Source organism: Scophthalmus maximus, chromosome 3 (genome assembly GCF_022379125.1).
Source record: "Scophthalmus maximus strain ysfricsl-2021 chromosome 3, ASM2237912v1, whole genome shotgun sequence".
Lineage (NCBI taxonomy): Eukaryota > Metazoa > Chordata > Actinopteri > Pleuronectiformes > Scophthalmidae > Scophthalmus > Scophthalmus maximus.
Genome location: NC_061517.1, coordinates 3422129 through 3445000, shown reverse-complemented (window position 1 = coordinate 3445000; position 22872 = coordinate 3422129). Strand labels below are relative to the sequence as shown.

Genomic DNA, 22872 nt, shown 5'->3' with positions numbered 1-22872 from the left:
AATTAGAGCTGCAACAGTTAATCGATCAATCGATTACTAAATTAATCGGCAACTATTTTGATAATCGATTGATCGGTTCAAGTAGTTTTTATGGAAGAAATGTCAAAATTCTCTGATTTCAGTTCCTTAAATGAAAGTATATTCTGGTTTCTTCGCTCCTCTGTGACGGTAAACTGAAAATCTCTGGTGTGTGGACAAAACAAAACATCATCTTGGGCTTTTTGGGAAACACGATCGACATTTTTCACCATTTTATGACACTTTATGGACCAAACAACCGATCGATTAATCGCAAAGATAATCGACAAATTAATTGATTATGAAAATATCGTTGGTTGCAGCCATTTTTCAAATTTTCCATAAATCCAAGAAGGTTTACGAGATTCATGTGTACCAACTTCTGAATCCTCAATGATTTAATATCATATCACTAGAGCCAGACCGATGTGGATTTTCTTTGGGGGAGGGGAGATGCCGATATATCGATATTGGGGAGTGCAAGGTTTCCGATACCGATACGCCGGCCGATATATAATTTTAATCTGTCAATGATTCCGAAGATGTTATCAAGCCAGCCTTTATGACAAAGAAATGTAATTGATATTTGAGTTTAACCATAAACTTTTATCATACACAACTATGAATAGAAAATAAAACACAAACACAACCAAATATATAGAATTTGAATTAAGAAAATAAACTATTATACGTAAGACGTAAACATAAACGTAAGCGCTGATACCGACATATCGGTCGGGGTCTTATGTCCACGTGCTGCTGGACATATTTGTGTTTCCTCCGAGGAATAAAACTTACATTATCGTCCAGAACTGTTATTGTGCCGCTTTCTGTTTACCTCCGGCCAAGTCGACCAATTATCACCTCTCATCACCCTCCTTGGAAAAATCCCTGCAGCTGCCCGCTGGTGGCAAACGCGCTCACGAGATATGGATTGAGCACAGTCAACGTTATGAGTGAAATCGTGTCTCATATTGGATATGAGCGCGGCGATGGCTGACATTAAGCCAACACGCCAACCTTCAGCCCACACACACACACACACACACACACACACACACACACACACGTGCTTTATGTGATGAAATGTGAGGAAATGTGAGTGAAACTTGTCTGGAAGTGTTTCCTCAACCACACAGACCAATCATCCGTTGACTGCTACCGTGGCAACATTGTCAAGTCACAACATTCTCACCATCAATGAGCTTTTTTTTTCCCCACAATGAGGCGAATCACTTACAACTGTGTGTCTCTGTTGGTGAGGAGATGCAGCGGATCAGGGGAAGTGTGTGGTTTCCGCCACTTGTGTCATATGTCTGTGCGTCATTGTTTCATGACACACAGTGTGTCTTGTGTATTTACCTCTCGCTCACACATCCGACCACGAGAGCATATATCACAATTTCATGGCAGAAACCCCCCCCCCCCCCCCCATAAAGCTTTCCATTCTGGTTCAGTTTGAACCCTGGGAAAGAAATGAAGATGTGATCTCGTTAGTTGTTTTTTTCCGAAGGCGTATTTGTTTAGATTCTCTTTTCTCGACACTGATATGACACAGTGATTTCTTATAGCGTGTGTATACTGCCAGCATGTTATTATAAGTCTTTTTTATTAAAGCATATTATAGGCGTATAATGTGCCGATTCAGTATTTCTGTGTGGCGCCACAAGTGACAATAGATCTGTTGTACATTTTACTGTACAACGTGTCGCCCGCGGCGTTCCCACACGCCTCCATTAACAGATGTTGCTTGTTTTGCAGAGATAGTGACTCTGTCACCGCGAGCGGCCGGACGCGTTGAATAAAAAGCTATATCTCACACAGGAGCCCTCTTTCGTACAGTAATTTCCTAATGCACGGTGGCGAGAGTGAAGCGAAGAAGACGGTGTAGGTGACGGCCTTGCGGCAGCAGAGGCTGAAGCGGCGCAGGCCTTTCATTTCACCAAGACTTGTGCTGCATTGTCAAGGCATTGGCCTCGAGGGCAAAAAAAGAAAAGAGGGGAAAAAAAGTCCCATACACTGCTTTTTGAGATAAGAAACACCAAGTGAGGAGTGATGCTGCTGCAGTGAGTACACTCAGATGAATTCCTCTGGATGTGGTTAAAAGATAAGCCGCCGAATGAATCAATACTGAGCCGTATGGCGTCTCATTACCACGGCTGCTCGGTGAAACCATCCATTCCAACCCGTTTGCTTCTTTTTAAGTCGCAGCCGCCTGCTCTAATGATGACCTTCGCTTTAAATGAGGCGGTGAGGGATATTGACAAGGCGATACGTATGTGGGTTACCTGCTAATCTACGTGCTTTTCCCCGCTCGTGAGCAATTAGGGACGGATCATTAAAGTCAGGGGGAATATGGGCTATATTGACGGCTGTGTGTGTGTGTGTGTGTGTGTGTGTGTGTGTGTGTGTGTGTGTGTGTGTGTGTGTGTGTGTGTGTGTGTGTGTGTGTGTGTGTGTGTGTGTGTGTGTGTGTGTGTGTGTGTGTGTGTGCGTGCGTGTGTCCGCCAATGGATCTAACCCCTTGTTTTCACGGAGGTGGTCATTTCCGTTGATGTCTCTGCCAATGTCACGTGTGTAATAAACATAATTTCCGGATGTTATAAGGGGGGGTGGAATAGGGGTATATGTAAAATCCAGAAATCTTCAAACCGCCTTGCATTGGTTCCCCCTTCATTCCTCTGCATGTGATCTATTGTCGGATCCTCCGCAGCTCAAAGACACAGAAGACGGAGTTAAGGAGGCCTCCTGAGTCCAATTTATGAATTCTTAGCGCCGGCCCGGTTTCGGCACAATCTAAGCTCTGGTGCCGTTTCAGTTGTTCAAACTCAATCAATGCAGATGGAGTCGTCTGTTTGTCTTGTGTGCAGTGCTCTGGGGGGGGGGGGGAAATAAAAAAAATGGGCTGCATTTGTGTGCAATTTGATAAATGACGATTTTTGTAAAAATCAAAATGGTCGACGGGGTCAGAGTAGGTCTTCCCCGCGGAGGTGTCACACTTTGAGTGAGACAGTGCTCAACAGAGGGCGCTTCTCTAAAAAGTCTCCTCCGTGGCTTTAGTCCCACTATTAATTGTTTCCCTTGGGACCCTGTAAAACTGTGCAACCCATTGATTCTCTCCTTTGGATGAGTGAAAATCCCCCAAGCGCTGCTGGCAAATGAAAGATCTCTTCTTTTTTTTTTCTCTCTCCCGCTAATGCAGCTCTGCATGGTTTGACAGGGGGGAAAAAAGAAAGAAGGAAAATCGCCTCGAGGGGGAAACGTTCAGCGAGGGGGGGGGGTTATCCATGAACACACAGACCTTTTGATTTGCATTCTCGCGCCCTTTGGTGTTTGACTGACACCTCACCCAGGCTTTGACCCCTCCGGGACCAGGCGGGCTCAATGAACTGGACGGCTCACTGAGGAACAAGGTCAATGTGCGATTCATCTTTTGATTTGGCTCAGCAGAAAACTCAGCTCTGGGATATATTTAGATTCACGATGCCGAGATACGCTTGTCAATCATGCTGCGGTGCGAAAGACGTACCCTTCGGGCCAGTCACGCTGCCCGGCTCGCCATCTCTTCACCTGAGCCCAGCAGATGATGCTGCACGGAGAATCCCCCGTGCGCCGTGACCAGCGAGCCAATCGGCACGAGGGGCGGCTTCGCCAGTGTTCACTCTGGGGATTCTGCGTCCGTGACAAAACACTCCTCGTTTACACGAATGTGGGATTCTCCCTGTCCGTCGTAACGACGATGCCACTTTAATTGCGAGTTAGGTTTATTGTCTGGGCTCGGGGGAATGATAAGGAGCCGTGCATCCCATTAGGAGGAGCTCTCATGTTCAGCGCACAGTCATTTGAGGGTTGGACGTGGAAATGAAAATACTGCATGGTGGAATTTCATCTGAAATGTGTCTGTCCACTCTGTACGACAGTGCATTGCTGCCACGGTAGGAAAAGAAAAAAGGATCAGTATCACATTATTTCGGGAAAACGCAGGATTCTAACATGAAACGTCATGGTTGAAACTGAGTGCCGACGCAGAACGGATAGTCTTAAAGGTCAGAAATCACTCTTCATGTTTTTTTCGTGTTTGCGCACTGCGTATCTGTGGCGCCGGCCCGCCCACAAACTGAACAAACACCGCCCTGTAGTTTTTGTTGATGTCACAGTTGGACTCTTTTGGGGGTAACCCCCGCCTGCGAGCTGAGAATCTCCACTTCTCTGGTGACATTTCCGACAAATCTTTTAAAATCGGTGGACCAATCGCAACAGACTGGGCCAGCTTGCCAATCGCAACAGACTGGGGTTTATTGGGAGGAGTGGGAGGGGCTAAAATAAATCCAGGCGTTTTAGACTGCAGGTGAAAAGAGGAGCTGCAGGATTGGGCAGTGCGAGAACACTGATGCCTTTTCCGAACAATGAGGTTTGTAAACTTTTTCAAGCGGTGACCCAAATTAAAAGTATGAACCTGAATATGAGCATAATATGTCACCTTTAAATCGAGGATATGGCTCAAAGTGACATGACGTTTTGATAGTTTTCACGAAATAATGTGAAAGTTTCACGTTATTTCGTGAAAACTATCAAAACGTTTTCACTTTTCTTCCGTGGCATCAATGTGCTTTTTCGTAACCATAGAATCCTTCATTCTTTTCTCATTATCTGTGTGTCTAATTATATGTTTAATGATATTTAACTATTATATATGCACTGCTTTTTAATGGATGGTAGTTTTTATACAACATATACCCAGGGTGTGTAAGATGAGATTCAATTCAAAGTTCTCAGTTTTCTCAAAAAGTGATACCAGCTCAGCGAGGCAGAAAGTGCTAAAGGTGCAGTTCGATGCAGTATTGACTGTCCTCTACCAAAGCCTCCGTTCTCTACTGTAGGTTTCTTCATCTGATGGGGGGATAATAGTGGCTCACGGAGAGATTGGGTGTCGGAGAGGGCAGGAGAATGAGATAAAAAATAAATAAAAGAAGAGCGTTAGTCAGGCCAGTGGAGACACACAGCCGTAGACATCAGTCTTCCCGGCGCTGGCCTGCACTGAGTTCAAACATCACTTAAAAGTTGTTCCCGCGGGCGCAACTGGTGGCCGGTTTTCATTTGAGCGCATCACGATGCCGCAGCCAAGGTTATCTATATAATAACGACGAGACCTTGGCAGGGAGTCCTGCGCCTGGCAACCGGTCAAGCCAAAGCAAACCTCGGATGTCTTCCGATTCATCTCGCTTGTAAAAGTCAAACAGCTTCCCTTTTACAACGCGATGTTAAGGGAGGGATAAAATAGAAATCTCACCTTATTTTGGTTCTACTGCACCTTTAATCTTTAGTTTCTGCTATTTCACTATACTTCACATTTATCGCAATGGGGTTCTTTAAGACATTTTGACGAAGGTTATGTAAGTACAGTGTCAGTATTCCGCATTCTTACACAAGTGCCAGGAGATAGTTCAATGGCCCTCGTGTGTGTGTGTGTGTGTGTGTGTGTGTGTGTGTGTGTGTGTGTGTGTGTGTGTGTGTGTGTGTGTGTGTGTGTGTGTGTGTGTGTGTGTGTGTGTGTGTGTGTGTGTGTGTGTGTGGCGGGGGGGGGGGAACTGCTATAGGTTGGGAGGTTTCAACAGGAGTGTGGCCGATTGCCCAGACTCGGGGACAGCTGGTGTGACCCAGGGAGCAGCAATCTGTCGACCGGTGAACCGCAGAGTTGCCCCCCTTCCGCCGTCGGCCTCCTCGGGGGGCCTGGAGGGTGGTGAGAGCGGGGACCAGCGAGGCCGCCAGAGGGGGTTAAGCTTTGGGCATCCGTCATGAAGGCTGAGTTTTATGGTTGCTCGCTGTGATTTAACTCTCACACTCCAGCTGGCATGCGGCGCCAGCCACTCATTGCGAGGGAGCGGAGCGTGGCCCCCGGGAACAAGCACACAAGTGTTTTCGATTGCCGGCTCATTCCATCAGCCCCCCCCCCCCCCTCCCGATCGCATACAGAGGCAAAACTGGAAGTTTTGCTTGCTGTGCAACTGTAGCTTTGTCTGTAACTCATCGTATATCTGCGCTTTATAGCCTCGTTAACAACTTCATCCAGAGCCGTTGAATGAATCCCAGAGGCAGCTCTTTGCAGATGAAGAGCGGCTTGTTGCTGTCGAAGCACACTGTAGTTTTTTCTTGACAACTTCACTCAGCCCCCCTTCTGTTTCAGCGGCACTGCACGACCCATCAGTCACGAAACAGGTGAAAGCGGAGATGATAATGAAGAAAAATGACGGCGCTGCCACCAAAAAAACGCTGCTGCAATTACAGTCTGATTTCTCACATGCAATAATTTTTGCGCGTTTCTCATGTGGAAAATGAGTGTGAGCCAGCGAGGTCTGCGATGCTGGAGACCCTAAATCCCCCCCCCTCCCCTGAGACTCACCGTGCTGAGATAACTGTCAGGGAGGAATCTTTTTGTGGGGCTGTGGAAATGAAGCAGCACTAATGTCGTCCTCCTCACATTCATCATCTGTGTGTGTGTGTGTGTGTGTGTGTGTGTGTGTGTGTGTGTGTGTGTGTGTGTGTGTGTGTGTGTGTGTGTGTGTGTGTGTGTGTGTGTGTGTGTGTGTGTGTGTGTGTGTGTGTGTGTGTGTGTGTGTGTGTGTGTGTGTGTTTGTTCCAGGACCTGGGGAGTTCCGACGGTCCCCCGCGGAACTGGAAGGGCATAGGAATCGCCATGGTGGTGATCGTGGCGGTTATGTCCCTGGTCATTCTCTCCGTCATCCTCCTCACGCCTGGTAAGAGGAGGAAGAGGAGGGGGAAAAGAAGGGGAAGAGATGGAGGGTGAAAGTAAACAAAAAAAAAAGTAACAAAGCAGAGAAGAGTTGTAATGTGGGGAATGAACGGAACAGTTTGACGGTTCGGTGGGAAAATGTACTTATTTACTGATTAGCTTAGCACAAAGACTGGGAGCAGGTGGAAGCCGCTAGCCTTGAGTCTTCCATTGGCACCTCCGAATCTCACAAATTAACACTTTACATCGTTGTTTGTTCCATCTGCACGAAACCTGCAGTAGTAAAACGACAATTCACCGTTTTATAGAGTGGGGTTATAATCCCAGTGAGAATTGCTTGGCTCGGAGCAGTTGCCAGGCAACCACAAAATAGTCTCTTGGAGATTAAAACCCGCCCCCCTAAAAAAAAGGCCCTTTTTTTTTTACATGTTTGGTGTATGTTCGGATAAAACAAACAAGATGTGATTACTTTTTCAACAGGACACAGACAGATTTTTCTCCTGCAGATGTATTTAACGGAAGTCTAACTATGCAGTGAATAAGAGTGGTTCTCAAAATGTCAAACTTTGGCCTAAAGGGAGGCATGAAATGGGGAAGCTACAAACATTAATGGTGCCACTTAAGATGCATAAAAAAAAAACCAGAGAGAGAATCCAAGGATGAAGCTTGAAATACAGGCCAGGCTGCAAACATGCTCTGGCTTTGCTTTGTCTGTAAACACACAAACTAACTCGCTCTTCCCCTCAAAGATGAATCCCACTTGTTGCTCCGCTCCCATCTCACCATGGAGGATCTGGAGAGCGAGGACTTCAAGGTCCACGACCCCAGCGTGGCGTGGTTGAACGGTGAGTGTTGAAGAATTCTCATCTATCCTTCCTGAAAAACTCTTCAGATGAGGCTTTTCTCAGGCACCAAGCAAGGCCATCCTATCTATGGCAATCTGAGAGCAGTCATAGTCGCGGGGAGATGACATTACTCAAAGCTAAATACACTACAGAGACGCCAAACACTGTGAACCTGTTGATCTGTGTAGCGAACCGGAAGTCTCCTCAATATTGAGCTCTTATAATAAATACTTCTGCTTCAGACATCCACGGTTTCCGTCTTCCTGAATCAGCGTCCACTCCATCAATTATTCCATTTCAGTGAGGTTCCCTCCTTTTGAATGATCTCGCCTTAAACCGAGCCGCTGGTTTTAGCGGACGCAGCAAAACCACCTCTGCTTTCTTGGGAAACGAGGTCATCGCAGAATCCTTCTGTCTCTCTCCCTTTGTCCCCCTGTCAGAAAACGAAGTGGCTGTCCGCACCCGAGAGGGACACGTCCTGTCGTTCAGCCTCAACAGCAACCTCACCGCGACGCTGCTGGACAACAGCTCCCTGGTGAGTTACACAGGGGTTTTAAGTACCGATTGGCTCGTATTCCACAGACAGCTGGATCGACCTGGGCCCAACACACAGGAATGGCGCTTCCAGATTGAGGGGAAGAGAAGCTGTAGAGTCGCCACTGTTCCACATCCCACAGTCGAGACCAGAAAAGATTTGGCACAGCGACGGTGCATCAGCTCGTTTCCCCCCCCAAATCTGGCTGCTCGTGTGAGTCCTCATGTGCCTTCAAAGAGAATTTTTCCAAGCCAGGGCATCATCTCGAACACCGCCTCTGCTGCGCGACACTGTCAGACTTATGTGGGTCATCGCCGCCGAGCTCGAGGCAGGGTTGTGTTGTCAGGTTCAGAAGAAGTCTCTCTCCACTGTTGCGTGGGGGGGGCGGTTCATAAGACAGAGATATTTTCTTTTATGAATACCAAGAGGTACACAGGTGCTCCCCGTATTGCTGAGATAACATTGATTAAACATAACGTCAAATTTTGGGAATGAGGGGGCAGATTTTATTTCAACATTCCGAGGATAAAGTGAAAATGTCAAGAATGAAGTAGAAATACTATTTCGGGAAAAAGTCGAAAATTGTGACCCGGAAGCACTTTTCAGCACCAACCGACCAGATGTTCATGTTTTGCTAGCCAGTTTGCTACTCAACGCTAGCTGCTAACCAAGTTGTAAAGTTGTGATATTATAATTGACAGTTGAATCTGGAAGAAACAAAGCATGAGACAACGAGTGTTTGCACATGAACGACAACGTGCATCCAGACACGATAACATTTAAATTGCCAACAAAACGTTGATGAATTTTGCGAGGCATGTAGTTACCGGAGCTAGCGTAGCTTCGCTAACGTTAGTTAACGTGGATGTGTGACAGCTGAACTGGAATGTTTAGGGCTATTTCGTCTTTAATCTCGACATTTCAACTTTATTTTGACATTTTGACTTTATTCTCGAAATGTTAAATAAATTAATTATATCTTCCCCCTCATTTTTTTCCCTTATGCCTGGCCCTAATACTCTTCCATAACTGAAGTCTTGTTTTGCAAACTGGAATATTTTTATTCATCACACAAAAGGCGACACAGCTTCAGCCACCGGGACAAATGTGGTCACTTTAATGCATCGTTTGGTAGGCCAGTGCAGTTCAGTTCTTGGGGAAATGCAGCACTAATAATATTGTTTCATATATAATATCGCTCCCTAGAGAGAGAGACTGTTTCATAATCTAGGAGACAGGAAAAGCAAAAGCCTGGTCACCAGGATCCCTCGGATGACGTGTGTAGCCTAATGGGTGTGTATGGCATCAGGAACCCGACATAAACAAACTGCGAATCACCTCATGAGAAGGATTTTGAATTCATAAATCAAACATCATAAATTTGACAGGAGGCCAGTGCAGTGTAGTGAAGCAACGGTGTGATGTGGGAAAACGCCGTGGAGCTCATGGTTAGTGATTTTTTTTTCAGCAGGATTTTGAACTAAATATCTTTGTGCTACAGCTTCTTGGCTCGAACAGGAACTCAGTGGAATATCAAAGTGAGGATGTGCAGAAACGAAACTGGATGAAGTCCGGGATGCAGTTTGTTGTTTGCATTTGAAATACATTGTCCCACCCGTGGGACCCTTTGGCCTTTGTGGCGCTACACTTTCAGTGTTTTGGTGTGTTGCAGATTTAATCTTTCCCTCAACCTTGATAAATTATACATCGTTAGAAAGTGTCCCGATTGTATCTGTACAAAGCATCGTATAGGGTCCCCATGTCACTGCAACACTTTATGACACAACTTTATCACACTTGTGGCTGTGGCTCCTAAGGTTTTAAAAAAAAAAGTACTACTACATGTGTTTTATTCCCCTTTTGTGCCAAAAAACTACTTACACTTCAACCATGTTTGTGGCGCTGTAACTTTGGTTCAGTATCTCTCAAACTCATTCTGACCTTTTATGGTTGTAAAATTGATTGTGTTACCCGTCAAAGCAGACAAGGTTAAGGGCTGTAATCAAAAAGGTTGCAGAGCAGTAACCTTTTTTTCTTCTTCTGGGAACATTATTTTTGGATCAGTGCACAAAAATTGTGATTAGATGAAAATAACACGAGTTCTGAATAACTGAGGCTGCAGAAAATTTGAGATTCAAGAACTCATCTGAACAGACACACTCATCAACCTCATTTTACATTAAAACACTTTTTTCTTTCTTTTTCTATTAAAATACTGTCTAATCAGTCACAAGACACACAGTCCAATCAGATCGTAAATATTAGATTTAAATCTCTATAATTACTAATAACATCGTCGACATGGGAAACAGGTCGCATTGCAGAACATCGGGATGCTCTAACTTCTGTTTCACTGAAACAATTATGTAAAATAGCCATATTTTACTGTCCCACTGCTCTCACACATAAAGCTGGACATCATCAGCATAGCAGCGATAAGATAGACAGACAAACTCCCAGGTAATGTTGCCATAAAGGGAGAATAAGATAGGTCCCAGGATTGACCCTTGAAGAACTCCAACAGACACATTTTGTAAGCAAATGATCCAAAAATAAATTGGAAGAAAACCATTGATTGATAAAAAAAACACTTTCCCCACGGTAGAAATGCAACGTTTCTTTTAACACGTTTTCCAATTTTCCTTTCTTTTTCCCCAGGATCTGTCCACCACTAAATTCCAAGTGTCCGCAGACAAGAGTTTTGTCCTCTTGGCGTACAACATTCAACCGGTAAGTCTTCTTTGAATGTCAAGTTGACTCCGATTTAGCACCACGTCATAATTGTTTTGTGTACCTACAGGAAAATATCCAGTGACTTAAATTAAATTATGGACTAACTATCAAAGAGAAGCTGTATTGCTGCGGAACAATGGCGTCGTGAATCTGAGCCCCAAAGCAGCAACAGAGAGGAGAGTGTGTGTGTGTGTGTGTGTGTGTGTGTGTGTGTGTGTGTGTGTGTGTGTGTGTGTGTGTGTGTGTGTGTGTGTGTGTGTGTGTGTGTGTGTGTGTGTGTGTGTGTGTGTGTGTGTGTGTGTGTGTGTGTGTGTGTGTGTGTGTGTGTGTGTGTGTGTGTGCCTGCGCTGATTTCTGCTGCTGCAGCATTCTGTAGCTCTGAAACACCGCCTGCCAAATGACGGGAATAACATATGGGGAGTTGAATATTTAAACTGGCGGATGGTGGAAGGTGGTAGGCGCAGGGGGTTGAGGAAATCTTAAGAGTGAGTGATCAGTGTGAAGCGGGCAGCAAAGGGAAAAGGGGGGAAGGGGGGAATGGGGGACTGTAAAGTTGGGGGCTGCGGAAATGAAATGGCCCTGCTTCTTCGCTGGAGAATTTAAATGAGACGCCGCCAAGAATCACAACGGCGGGTGGTTCCGGAGAAGATTTAGCAAGAACAAAACATAGATCCGTCACTCCCTTCACTTTGGCATCGCGGAGCCCGAAGGGCGGCCAGGTTGTGTAACGTGCAAGTGATCAACAGAGGCAGAAAACAGAAATAGTGGGGAAAGAAAAAAAGCCCTTTTTTTCATTTTTTCCTCGCGTTTTTATTAAAAATCCCAACGCAGATTTTTGCCGCTCCGTCGCACACTCTCCTTTCGTTCAGTCTCGTCCATCTCGCTGGGTTTTCTTCAGAGAGAGGGAGAGACCTGCTTTTGCTGTATCCTATTCTCTGTGTGTGTGGGGGGGGGAACGAATGAGCCTGTTGCTGTGTTACGGCATTCGTCACAAACACAACAGCGCATCCTAACTGAATTATTGAGCGGTCTACATACATTTAATCCATCCAATACATTTAAAAAGCTCTTTGCTTTTTTCCTTTTTTTGGTTTGCTTTGGTTGATTCATGCCACGTCATTAGCATACTTCCTCTCATAGCAGCAGGATTCTGTCTGATCTCATCTGTATGCTCCGTGTGTGTACGCACACTCGAGGAAATCGGAGGCAAGTGGTAACACGCCACCTGGAATCATCTGTGTATTTAGAAGTGGATGTGCGTGTGTGCGTGTGCCTGTGTGTGTGCGTGTGTGTGTGTGTGTGTGAACATGGTTGGCACTTCATATGCATGTAGGCTACTCCCCCAGTCATCCCCTTCTTTCTAGGTCCCTCCTTCTCTCTCCTGCTTCATCTCCCCCCCCCCCCCTCTGTCCATCTCTGGGTGGGATTTGTGCTGACTGAAGCAGTTTGCACCCGGCACCAGCTTTTTTTCGCTGGTTTTGGAAGAGGAGCGGCTCGCTTGCAGAGAGTGGCAGAAGAGAGAGGGGGGAGGAATAATGGGATATGCACCATTTGGCCTTAGATACACCGCCCGGTTGACATCAATCAGAGTGGTTATGGAGGAATGACAGAGACACGCCGGATGGAGAGAGGTGCAGTGGAGGTAGAATGGACGAGCAGGCTTCTGTGTACTGTTCAAAAGGCTTCTCAGGAGGATTAACATGTCGGGGGGGTGCCTGGTGGGTGAAAATAAACAGATTTTCATATGAGGGTTTAAGACATTGAAGTGAGTCAGTGATTCGGCCACATGGGAACAAGAGAGAGCAGATTCCTATGCAGGAAGAGATCGCTCCTCCTCGGGGGCCTGTTTGAATTAAGCTGGCGAGGGAGGAAGAGTTTTTTTTTGGGGGGGGGGGTGGTTGATGAGAGAAAAGCCAAACAGCCCTGTGCCTGTCGGGAACAGTGCAGTTTAGGGAAAGTGAAATGCCAAGAGGGAGTCGTGTGTGCACTCTGCAGCAGTTGCTGACAGGGCTTCGTTCCGTGGGGGCTGCTTGTGAGGAGGGCGGACGGCGTGATCTCTCGTCAGTGTTCGACAGAACCCCAGTATCGTCATGCAAAGGCTGTTTATAATCTCTATACGTTATCTTTGAGTTTGCGGCTGTTTTGGCAGCAGCGGTTGAAGGGAGGGGGCGGGGGTGTACGGGGGGGGGGAGGCGACGACGACGACGAGCTGAGCAATCTGGAGGATTTATGACATGTTACCGGCAGCATATTAGAGTTCGGCCCGCCTCTCGGAGACAGATGCTCTCACTCTCTCTGCCCGTTTGTCACACACACACACACACACACACACAGACACACACACACACACACACACACACACACACACACAAACACACACACACACACTGTGACTTACAGCCTCCGCCACCGGCTATGCGACCTTAAATCATCAACAGAATCACCCGGGTTTCTTAACAAATCACGAGCAGCTGATTGGACATTGTGCTCGCGGGCGAACGCCCCCCCCCCCCCCCCCCCCCCCCCCTTGGTCTCGGATGAGTGATGGCCGGCCTCAGCTGGGTGCCGAGTTGCCCGTCGGTGCCTCTGCCCTCTCTGCTTCCTCGCCATCCTCTTCCTCCCCTTCTTGTCTTTGTTTCTGTTCCCTCTATCTTCATCCCTCACTCTTTTCCTGTTTGACCAATTCCCTCCTTCCTCCTTCTGTGCAGCAATTTTCGGTTGTGAAGCAACGCTCCTTTTCCTGGTACAACCCCCCCCCCCCCCCCCCTTTCATAGAGGTTTCAGTTTCATTCACACAGCCTTAGCAGTTATTTCCCCTCCTTTAGCTTTTACCCCCCGTGTCACTCCATCCATGCATTTTTCTAACAACAGGCAAACAAAACAAAGCGTGGGGAGAAATCCAATATCGCCGCAATAAGGGAGGTGTGCTCCACAGAGGATGTGACATTTCATTTCTTCAGGAACTTGTTTCCCGGGAGGCTGCGGGGCTTTCAGAGGCCACCGGGCACAAGAGCCTGCTTCCAACCATTTGGGTTCGGAACAAAAGACAAAATGCTAGAAATCAATACAACACCAAGAAGTCATCAGTTAATGCCGTGATGAATTAACACACACACACACACACACACACACACACACACACACGTGTATATACACAAGCACACATTCATTGATTCTGCTCGCTAAGTCTTTTTCGGCTCGTTAATTTAATCATTCATCGAACTAACCGCTGACGCTCGGGTTCGGGGTTGCGACGGAGTTTGTTCGCCACAATAGACCTCAGTTGCTGAAGGATACTCGCTGTATTAATAAGATTTTGGTTTCTGTACTTTTCCTCTCCATTGGCACGTCGCTGACGTTGTCTCTTTCACTTCAGACTAAAGTCAGTGTTCCGAATTTCTGCTCCTCGCCTGTGATCGCAGTAATGATGTAATATGGAGGAAATTTGCCGCCAGAGGTTTTAATGACTCCGATGAATTAGTTCCGTAGCACTGAGCTGTGACTGGCTCAATAACGATCAACGCAACGTCAAGATGCTTGGTCCATTCAAATTGAGCATACATGTGTAATACGTACAGTTAGAGCTGCAAAAGTTAATCGGTTAATCGATCAGCAATCGACTACTAACTGAATCGCCAGCTATTTTGATAATCGAGGAATCGGTTCAAGTAGTTTTCAAGAAGTAAAAAAAAGCCATAATTCTCTGATTTCAGCTTCCTAAATGTGAATGTTTTCTGTTTTCTTTGCTCTTCTGTCACAGTAAACTGAATATCGTTGGTGTGTGGACAAAACAAAACGTCATCTTGGTGGTTTTGGGAAACATGGTTGAGATTTTTTACCATTTTATGACATTTTATTGGCCAAACAACTAATCGATTAATCAAGAAAATAATGGTCAGTTGCAGCGCTACATACAGGACAGTAGACACATTGCTTTTACTGCTTTTTTAGGGAAAAATAATAAAATGTAATTGTTATTGACCTATTATCAGTAAATAAATTTAAGGCTCAATGAATAATTGCCTTTATAGTTCTGTTGCATAGTGGCGTTGCCGCGGTTTCATGAGAGCAATAAGCCGCTCGATGCAGGAATTCAGTCATTTGAGAAGAATTTGCATAATGCAAATAAGTTTCCTCTTCCTAGTGTTTCATTTAACTTTATTTAAAACGTGTATGAGCGTGTGTGAGCACTTAAATAAATGTGGTGTCATCTCAGTGTGGCGCACCTTGTATATGCATGATATCCTCTACCTCTTGCAGGTGTTCTCTCAGTCCTTCACTGCCTCCTATGCTATCTACAATGTGGCTAATGGGTAGGTGGAACCGTGAATGCTATAATGCATGGGGCTGCACTGGGCATGAGCGTTGCCGACGCAAGCAGGCCTACGAATTAAAAGGAAGAAGAGAAGTCAAAGGGCGCGCGTCATCGAATCAGAACCTCACCTTTCCGTCAGACATGCACTCATTCGTCGGTGTCCGTCCGCAGGTTCCACGAAGGTTTGTGCTGTTCTTCAGATTTCACTGCTTGAGATTCATATTCTGCATTATATGTATCAGTGGTGGGAAAAACTCAGTGGTGGCTACACAGTATGGATGGTTCCCCTGGATCCTCCTAATGAGTCGATCTGGAAAGGATTTTCAGGAAGAGCCGCGAAATCAATCGTTGCCTGAACTACATGCCTTGGAGGGAAATGTCTGCTTCTACAGAGTGCGGAGAGTTGCACCCCTGCATGAACCGACCGCCATTGTTTTTCCTTTCGCTGCATCTTGAACCCCCCCCCCCCCCCCCCATTTGTCCTCGCAGTGTACAGTATCTCTTTCAAGGTCCAGGGGCATGGACGGACCTCGGAGGGGCTTTAGACGGGACTGTCGCCCCGTAATGAACCGATTATTATTTGAGTCTTTATGTGCGCTGCAGGGATCTGCTGGAGCTGAGACCTCCGGACAGGCCGAAGGCGGCGCTCCACTACGCTTCCTGGGGGCCTCAGGGGAACCAGCTGGTGAGACATGTGGCACTTGATCAATGCGTCTGGATGGGATAGGATTTTTATCAACCTCTTTCAATCTATCACGATACTGTCTGTGTTTGAATGGCCTTCATTCGACATCGTTTTCTCAACGATGACATCAATGGTGCCATGTCTTTGCAATTACGGAGGGACCCCCAGCTCGGAGGAGGTTGAAGTGACTGCGTGCTTGTTGTTATGATGTCGCTTTACACCTATTATATCAGTCATCTACCTTTTCCTGTAATGTAATTCACTTTTGATGCTATGTCATTGCTCATATGCAGCATATTAGAGTACCTGGCAAGTAATGATGTATTGGCTCTCGCCCCCGTGTGTGTGTGTGTGTGTGTGTGTGTGTGTGTGTGTGTGTGTGTGTGTGTGTGTGTGTGTGTGTGTGTGTGTGTGTGTGTGTGTGTGTGTGTGTGTGTGTGTGTGTGTGTGTGTGTGTGTGTGTGTGTGTGTGTGTGTGTGTGTGTGTGTGTGTAACCACGCTGTCTTTGATAATGGACTCGTCTTGTGCGTGCCGCTCATGCCAGGCCTATGTGTTTGACGGAGATATCTACTACAAACCGAGTGTGACCGGCAAACCGCTGCGCCTCACGACCACCGAGCGGGGGCAGAGAGTGGCGAACGGGATCTCCGACTGGACTTATGAGGGTGAGGAAAGCTTTCCAGCTTCACGGACAAATCAGAAGATGAAAAAACAAAACAAGTTGAGAAGCAGAATTATACTTTGACATCTTAAAAATAACTGTTGCTGTCTTTTTCAAACAGAGGAGGTGCTCCTGTCTTATGTGGCCCACTGGTGGTCGATGGACGGGGCCCGGCTGGCGTACCTCAGCATCAACAACTCTGCCACGCCTGTGATGGAAGTACCTCAGTTCTTAGGCGGTCTCTATCCGTCCAACATGCTCTTCCCCTATCCCAAGGTAGAACACTGGTTTTCTACTGGTGTCTACAACCGCAGGGTCTTTGCAGTGAGGCTGCATGAGGCGCTGGACACGAACGTCTGTACCCAATTTTAGGACAACCACCACATAATCACCTGTTCACCACGAATATTTCTGCCAATAAATCGAGTAGATGTTAAAATACTTAAAGGGGCAGTAAGGGATTCTGAAGCAACACATCTTTTGTAAGACATCAGCGAGTATTTCCTCACCGTCCGCTAGCTGTCGCTTTTGCATGTGCGCCGGGGAAAAGAATTGGGTTTTCGGCTCCATAAATCTAAAACAAATAAGTGGTGCGGACCGCACCACACAACACTGCGAGTGCAGTTTGTAAACATCACTCGTGCACACTTTAAGAGACGTGCTAGCCGCGGTTTTGGACTAGTGGTCAGTGCGTTGGACTCCCACACCCGAGGTCGCGGCTTCTCGTCCTGGCCCGAGCAGTATAATCACAAGAACAAAGGGAGAAATAAGCTTTCTTCCGAATCGCTTACTGCCCCTTTAAGACGATACTGCCCCTTTAAGACGATTGGTGAGAAATATTTGACTTGCTGTCGGTTCAAGGGATCAAATCAGCTGATCGCCAAAGTCATGTTTATTCATCTTCTAGTAACTTCTGGAAATCTGGAATACATTTTGTAGTAATCCATCCAATAGTTGTTTCCGTTGACAGCCCGACATTGCCAGTGCTGCTAGTGTGGCTAAAAAGAAAAAATTCAAACTTTGTGTTTTAGTTGCTTTATCTGATTCATTTTCTTTCCCTTGTTGCTCAAAGGCCGGATCAAGCATCCCATCAGTCAGTCTGTTTGTGGTGAATCTGTACGGTCCGGCTCACACCCTGGAGATGATGCCTCCCGACTCCCTCAGGACCAGGTCGGTACTGTGCGCGAATAAACACCTCGACTGTACAAAGAAATCCTCTCCCCTTCACTGCTTCCTTCTCCCTTCCCTTCCCCGTCCCTTTTCCCTCTACTTTTTTCCAATCTTCTCAAATCCCGCGTATGACTTCTCTGCATCGCCCCCCCCCCCCAGAGAGAGCTACATCTCCATGGTGACCTGGATCAGCAGCACGCGCCTCGCGGTCCGTTGGCTGAACCGCGCCCAGAACCAATCAGTGCTGTGCGTGTGCGAGGCCACCACAGGGGCCTGCTCCGAGGTGAGCCGCCGTCGGCCGGTCCACATTAGTAATCCAAATGGCCTTCACCGCCACACGCGGCTTTAATGGAATTTCTTTTTTGCCTCTTTTTTAAAAAATTTTTTACACTTGTGTTGGGAACTAGGATTGATTTCCTCATACGCTTTTCAAATCTCTACGGGCCGGAATTAATATTTAAGGTCATTTGCTGCATGAGAAGAATTTTCAGTGATGTGCTGCCGTATTTTATTGCTTGTTTCCCCCCCCTCCATCCGTCTGTGCCCCCCCCCCCTCCGATTTCAGTTTACCCATTGCCAATTATTTATTAACGCGATTCTTAATAATTAATGTACATAATACGCTTTATTTATACTGTGATATTTAGAAGTGCATTTTAAATGGTTAGTAAATACATGTGATTTTTTTAATCCGCAGAAACACAAAATGGCCATGGACATTATGCAAAACCAACGACAGGTAAGTGTTTCTCGTTGAGTCTATTCGCGCATATTAATCTCTGCCGTATTTATTCATCTTTTTATCTTCATCCTTTTCACTTTTTCTCGACAGGGCGTCCCACTGTTCTCTGCCGACGGCTCCGTGTTTTACACCATCCTGCCAGCGAAGCAAGGCGCTCGTGGGGAGTTTCACCACGTCGCCGGCCTCTCGGCGCAGGTCAGATTTTTTAGTGCCGAGGACTTTTTTCACACCTTCGTCTCGTCCTCGTATCACGTCCAACAAAACACTGGCTGTTGACGTTTCAGCGAGGGTCAAATAAAAGCCGGTGTGAGTTCTCTGCAGCACATCACAGACCCTCTCCACCCTCCGTCATCAGCCAAGCAAATCAAATTATTTTATTTCCTCCCTGTATTTTTAGCATCACCAAAGTATTATTTAAGGATCAAGGAGGCGTGAAGAAGTGTTTTCACTGATTAATATTTTACTGTCCTTTGCCCTTTACATTTTTTTAAAGGAATGAAGTTCATCCCGATTGGGGGAATTAAAAATGTTTATTAGACTTATTTTCTCATAGAAGAGTGATGCAGATTTGGCATTAAAGAGCAGCAAAGCATGTTTTATAGTTATCGGGGTCGTCCACTCTTACACCTTTGGCCTCACGTAAACCATTAGTGGCTCGGCATCAAATCCAAAGTTCTCTCTCCTGTGTCTGTCCTTTTTTTTTTTTTTCATTTTCCATTTTCACCTCATCCTCTGACACACACTCGGATGTGTCGCCGCACCTATTTTTATTCTGCACGCCTGCCTCCTGCCTCTACCTTCCTCCTCATCTCTGTCTCTCTGTGCAACGCAGCCGGCCGTCCCGTCCGTCCCCCCTCGCTTCTTGACATCGGGGAGCTGGGACGTCACCTTGCTCTGCGCCCTGGACGAGAAGGCTGGAAAAATGTACGTCGCGAGTGTGTGTGTGCGTGTGCGTGTGCGTGTGCGTGCGTGCGTGCGGGCGTGCGTGCGTGCGTGGGCCAGGTTGAATCACAATTATCAGCTTGCAGCTGCTTTCTATGACTACACAGTGAGTGAATAGAATAGTGCCCACCATGAAAATAGTCATCCCTCTCTGTGAGGTGAGATAGACAGGTCGGCCGCCGGAGAGCAAATTCCTTCATTAGGTCAGACTCCGTTTGAACCGTACACGCGAAGCATTGATCTCATTGTTTTTTTTCCTAAAGAAAGCCAAAGAAAATGGCTTTGACTCTGCCTTTGCCTGTGGCACTGGATTGCCACTGAAGGGGACAAAGGACCACTTACTCTCGACCCGAGCGGATTATTGCCGAAATCTCTCTCTCGCTGGGAGCAGAACAGCGCAGATCGTGAACAGACCGGCTGAGGCGTGAGACAATCACGGCAAAGACAATTGTAATTGATTCTAGACAGCTGCTTTTCAGTCCTGAGGTCCACGGGTTGATCCGGCTCTTTTCGTTTCCAGGCAGAGAAGTTAGGATAGTCGACCCCCCCGAACGATACCGGGACGACGTCAATCCGCTGCTCAGTTGCTTTCGAATCAGCAAATCGCAAACGCTGTGTCACCAATGAAACGTGACACGGAGCAGTTTTTTTGTGTTTTTTTAAACATGCCGAAGTATGTAAATATGTGTATGAAAGGTTCTTGTCATGAATAATTGATGACAAGAATAATTAGGATGAAGCGAACACACCCGAAGGCGATCTGCGGCTCTTCGGCAGTGTTGAGTAACTCGCTTGTGTCTGTGGTGCGTCTCTTTTTCTCCTCGTCAGCTACTTCCTGAGCACAGAGGAGTCGAGGCAGAGCCGACACCTCTACAGGTAAGCACGCTCCCATGTGGTAAAACTGCCTATAACCACAGTAAAAACACAGATTCTACACAATGCTTTAAAGCAGATATTTACTCTACTAATGCCTCCCGGGTAGTGGAGTTTGAAATCTTCAAACCATCCTTCAGCTGCTCACTTGCACATTGTCTGCATTACCGGTATCACGTTGCTATGGCAGCACATCTTGTTACAACCATAGAATGTACATGTAAAAATGGACATATCACCGAATGTGGAAAATGAAGCCTGTTATGTCTGGAATGACCAGCAGAGGGCGACTCCACTGGTTGCGAAATGAGAAAGCGACTCTGCTTCTCACTTGATTTATAACGTCAGTTAACATGTTCCCGAGGAGTTTATGGTTCAATGGCGAGTTTCAAGTCTTCTTCAATACAACATTCCGTTCATTTTATAACTTACGGTCTGATTTAGAGTAAAATAGACGATGAAGCTTGAATTGGGGCGTGGATACAGCTTGATCGACAGTTGGTACCGTCCAATCGTTGCATGGTTGCGGGTGTCGGTACGCGTCCAGTGGACGATCTCTCAGTTTGACACACACTGCTCTTATGTCTGGTTAAAAAAACCCCAAGATGGTGCAGGTCAAAATGCTTAATTTCAAAATGGCAGCTCACAAACCAATGGGTGGCGTCACGGTGGATTGCCACTTGGTTATAACTTAAAACAGATGCAAGAATCGCACAATACAAACAGTGATAACACAAACATGCTGGTGTATATTTTTTATCAGGAAATGTTTCCATGTTCACCATCTTAGTTTAGCATGACTAGCATGCTGACATTTCCCTAATTAGCCTTAAAAACAAAGTACACCTGAGGCTCATGGGACTGTTGTTATATTTTGTAGGTATTTTAATAAAACCAATAACCATGTGAAACAATGTATTGGACAAACTTAAAGGAATATGTTAAATGAATGAATGAGTCAGGGAGGTCATGAAAGTTCATCATCCTGAGGGGAACATGAATGTCTGCACCAGTTTCCATTGCCGTCTGTCCAGTAGAGCTGTTGAGACATTTCCACAGAAAAGTCTGGGATTTTTTGCGCGGGATACGTTATCTGGGGACCATGAATGTCACAACAAAACCTGCGTTCGGTGCTAGACGAAAAGTCAGAGAATCTCCAAAGTCCTCAGAGATCGTCCGACGGACACCGTGGACATCCATGTCGAATTTCATCACAATCCGACCTGTAGTTATTGAGATATTTCATTAAACACAACCTCGTGGTGGCGCTGAAGTCCTCAGAGGATCCGCAAAGTCAGTAGAGTCCATCCTCTGAGGGACGTGAATCCATCTAGTCGTCGATGAAAAAGTTAAGTCTGGACAAATGTGTTGGATTAAAGCGGCCATCCGATATCACCAACATCTGAGCCACAGTGCCAGCATACCAACAAAAAAAAAAGAAGAGAGAAAGCAATCGGAGGAGAAACCGCTCATGAATCTTCATGGTTGTGCGCTGTACTTTCTCCAGGCCAAAAGCTGTATCGACACATTTATAACAAAAAAAATCCAATCTCTGTGGACAAGGACCCCGTGTGCTGCCGAGGCCCGACTCCCTGAGACTTATTGTCCCACTGGTGATAAGCACACTGGCCCGTTCCCTCATCCACCTCCCGGGTTTCATATCTTTTTATTGCCTGAAAAAGCTCCTGCGCTTCACGGCGACAGCTCGATATTACGGAGGAGGGGGGGAGATGCCTTGTTTAAACTTGGCCTGCTTTTAATCCCGTGCGAAATTTGTACGCAGCGGAGCGGAGTGGGACATTCTGAGACTGTGCGCCGGCTTCTACGTCTGACCTCACTTAAACCCCGTTTGTTTTACGAAGAAGTCAGCTGTCGGAATAGTTTGACTCCACATATGACACCGTCCCTCAAGATCTTTAGCGATCAATTGACCCTCCTCCTGTCAAATTGGCTTTAGCACCGTCGTATTCTTCCTAAGTGGGGTCAGTAACCTTTTCTTTTTTACTTCTTAAGCGTGGACCTGGATGGAGTGTTTCAGCGCCAGTGCATCTCCTGTAACCTCATCGATGGATGCCGCTTCTTCAGATCTGAGTTCAGCCCCAATCAAACCCACTTCACCCTCTACTGCTTAGGTAAATAATCCACACACACACACACACACACACACAGACTCACAGTGCATATGAAAGCACCATGATGCTTACACAGTTGGTTTCATAATGTTGTCTTTTGAATAAAAAAAAAATCCCCCAGGCCCTGGAATCCCCAAAGTGACAGTTCACAGTATAAAGGACCCCTCAAGTGAGTATTACATCGGCTTACACACACACACACACACACACACACACACACACACACACACACACACACACACACACACACACACACACACACACACGCGCTCTCACACAGGCTGTCTGCAGTGTCTCATGACAGCCTGCAGAGGGCGGTATATTCAAGTAGATTCATTCGTTTTGTGCTTGTCAACACTGCCCTCTGTCTGCGGCGCTCAGTCACAGCGGGACGGAGAGGATTTGATCCACAACCTGATGGGACGCCTTTAACGTTTTAGGATGAACATTTGTGTCCGTCTTGACGATT

General features: G+C 46.5%; 1 protein-coding gene across 2 annotated transcripts in view; it reads left to right on the top strand.

The window, feature by feature from the left end:
* The window catches only part of LOC118317402 (inactive dipeptidyl peptidase 10), a 28073-nt gene that overhangs the window by 984 nt on the left and 4217 nt on the right, over positions 1–22872 (top strand). Inside the window, exons 2-17 of one of the 2 annotated variants that reach the window (XM_047331280.1) lie at positions 6659–6773; positions 7519–7614; positions 8055–8149; positions 10808–10879; positions 15143–15195; positions 15801–15882; positions 16428–16548; positions 16666–16820; positions 17617–17714; positions 17874–17997; positions 18412–18453; positions 18547–18651; positions 19289–19380; positions 20227–20274; positions 22285–22403; positions 22525–22572. In XM_047331280.1, the coding sequence (XP_047187236.1) occupies positions 6659–6773; positions 7519–7614; positions 8055–8149; positions 10808–10879; positions 15143–15195; positions 15801–15882; positions 16428–16548; positions 16666–16820; positions 17617–17714; positions 17874–17997; positions 18412–18453; positions 18547–18651; positions 19289–19380; positions 20227–20274; positions 22285–22403; positions 22525–22572 (1465 nt within the window). The other variant, XM_047331281.1, reaches the window with a different exon arrangement.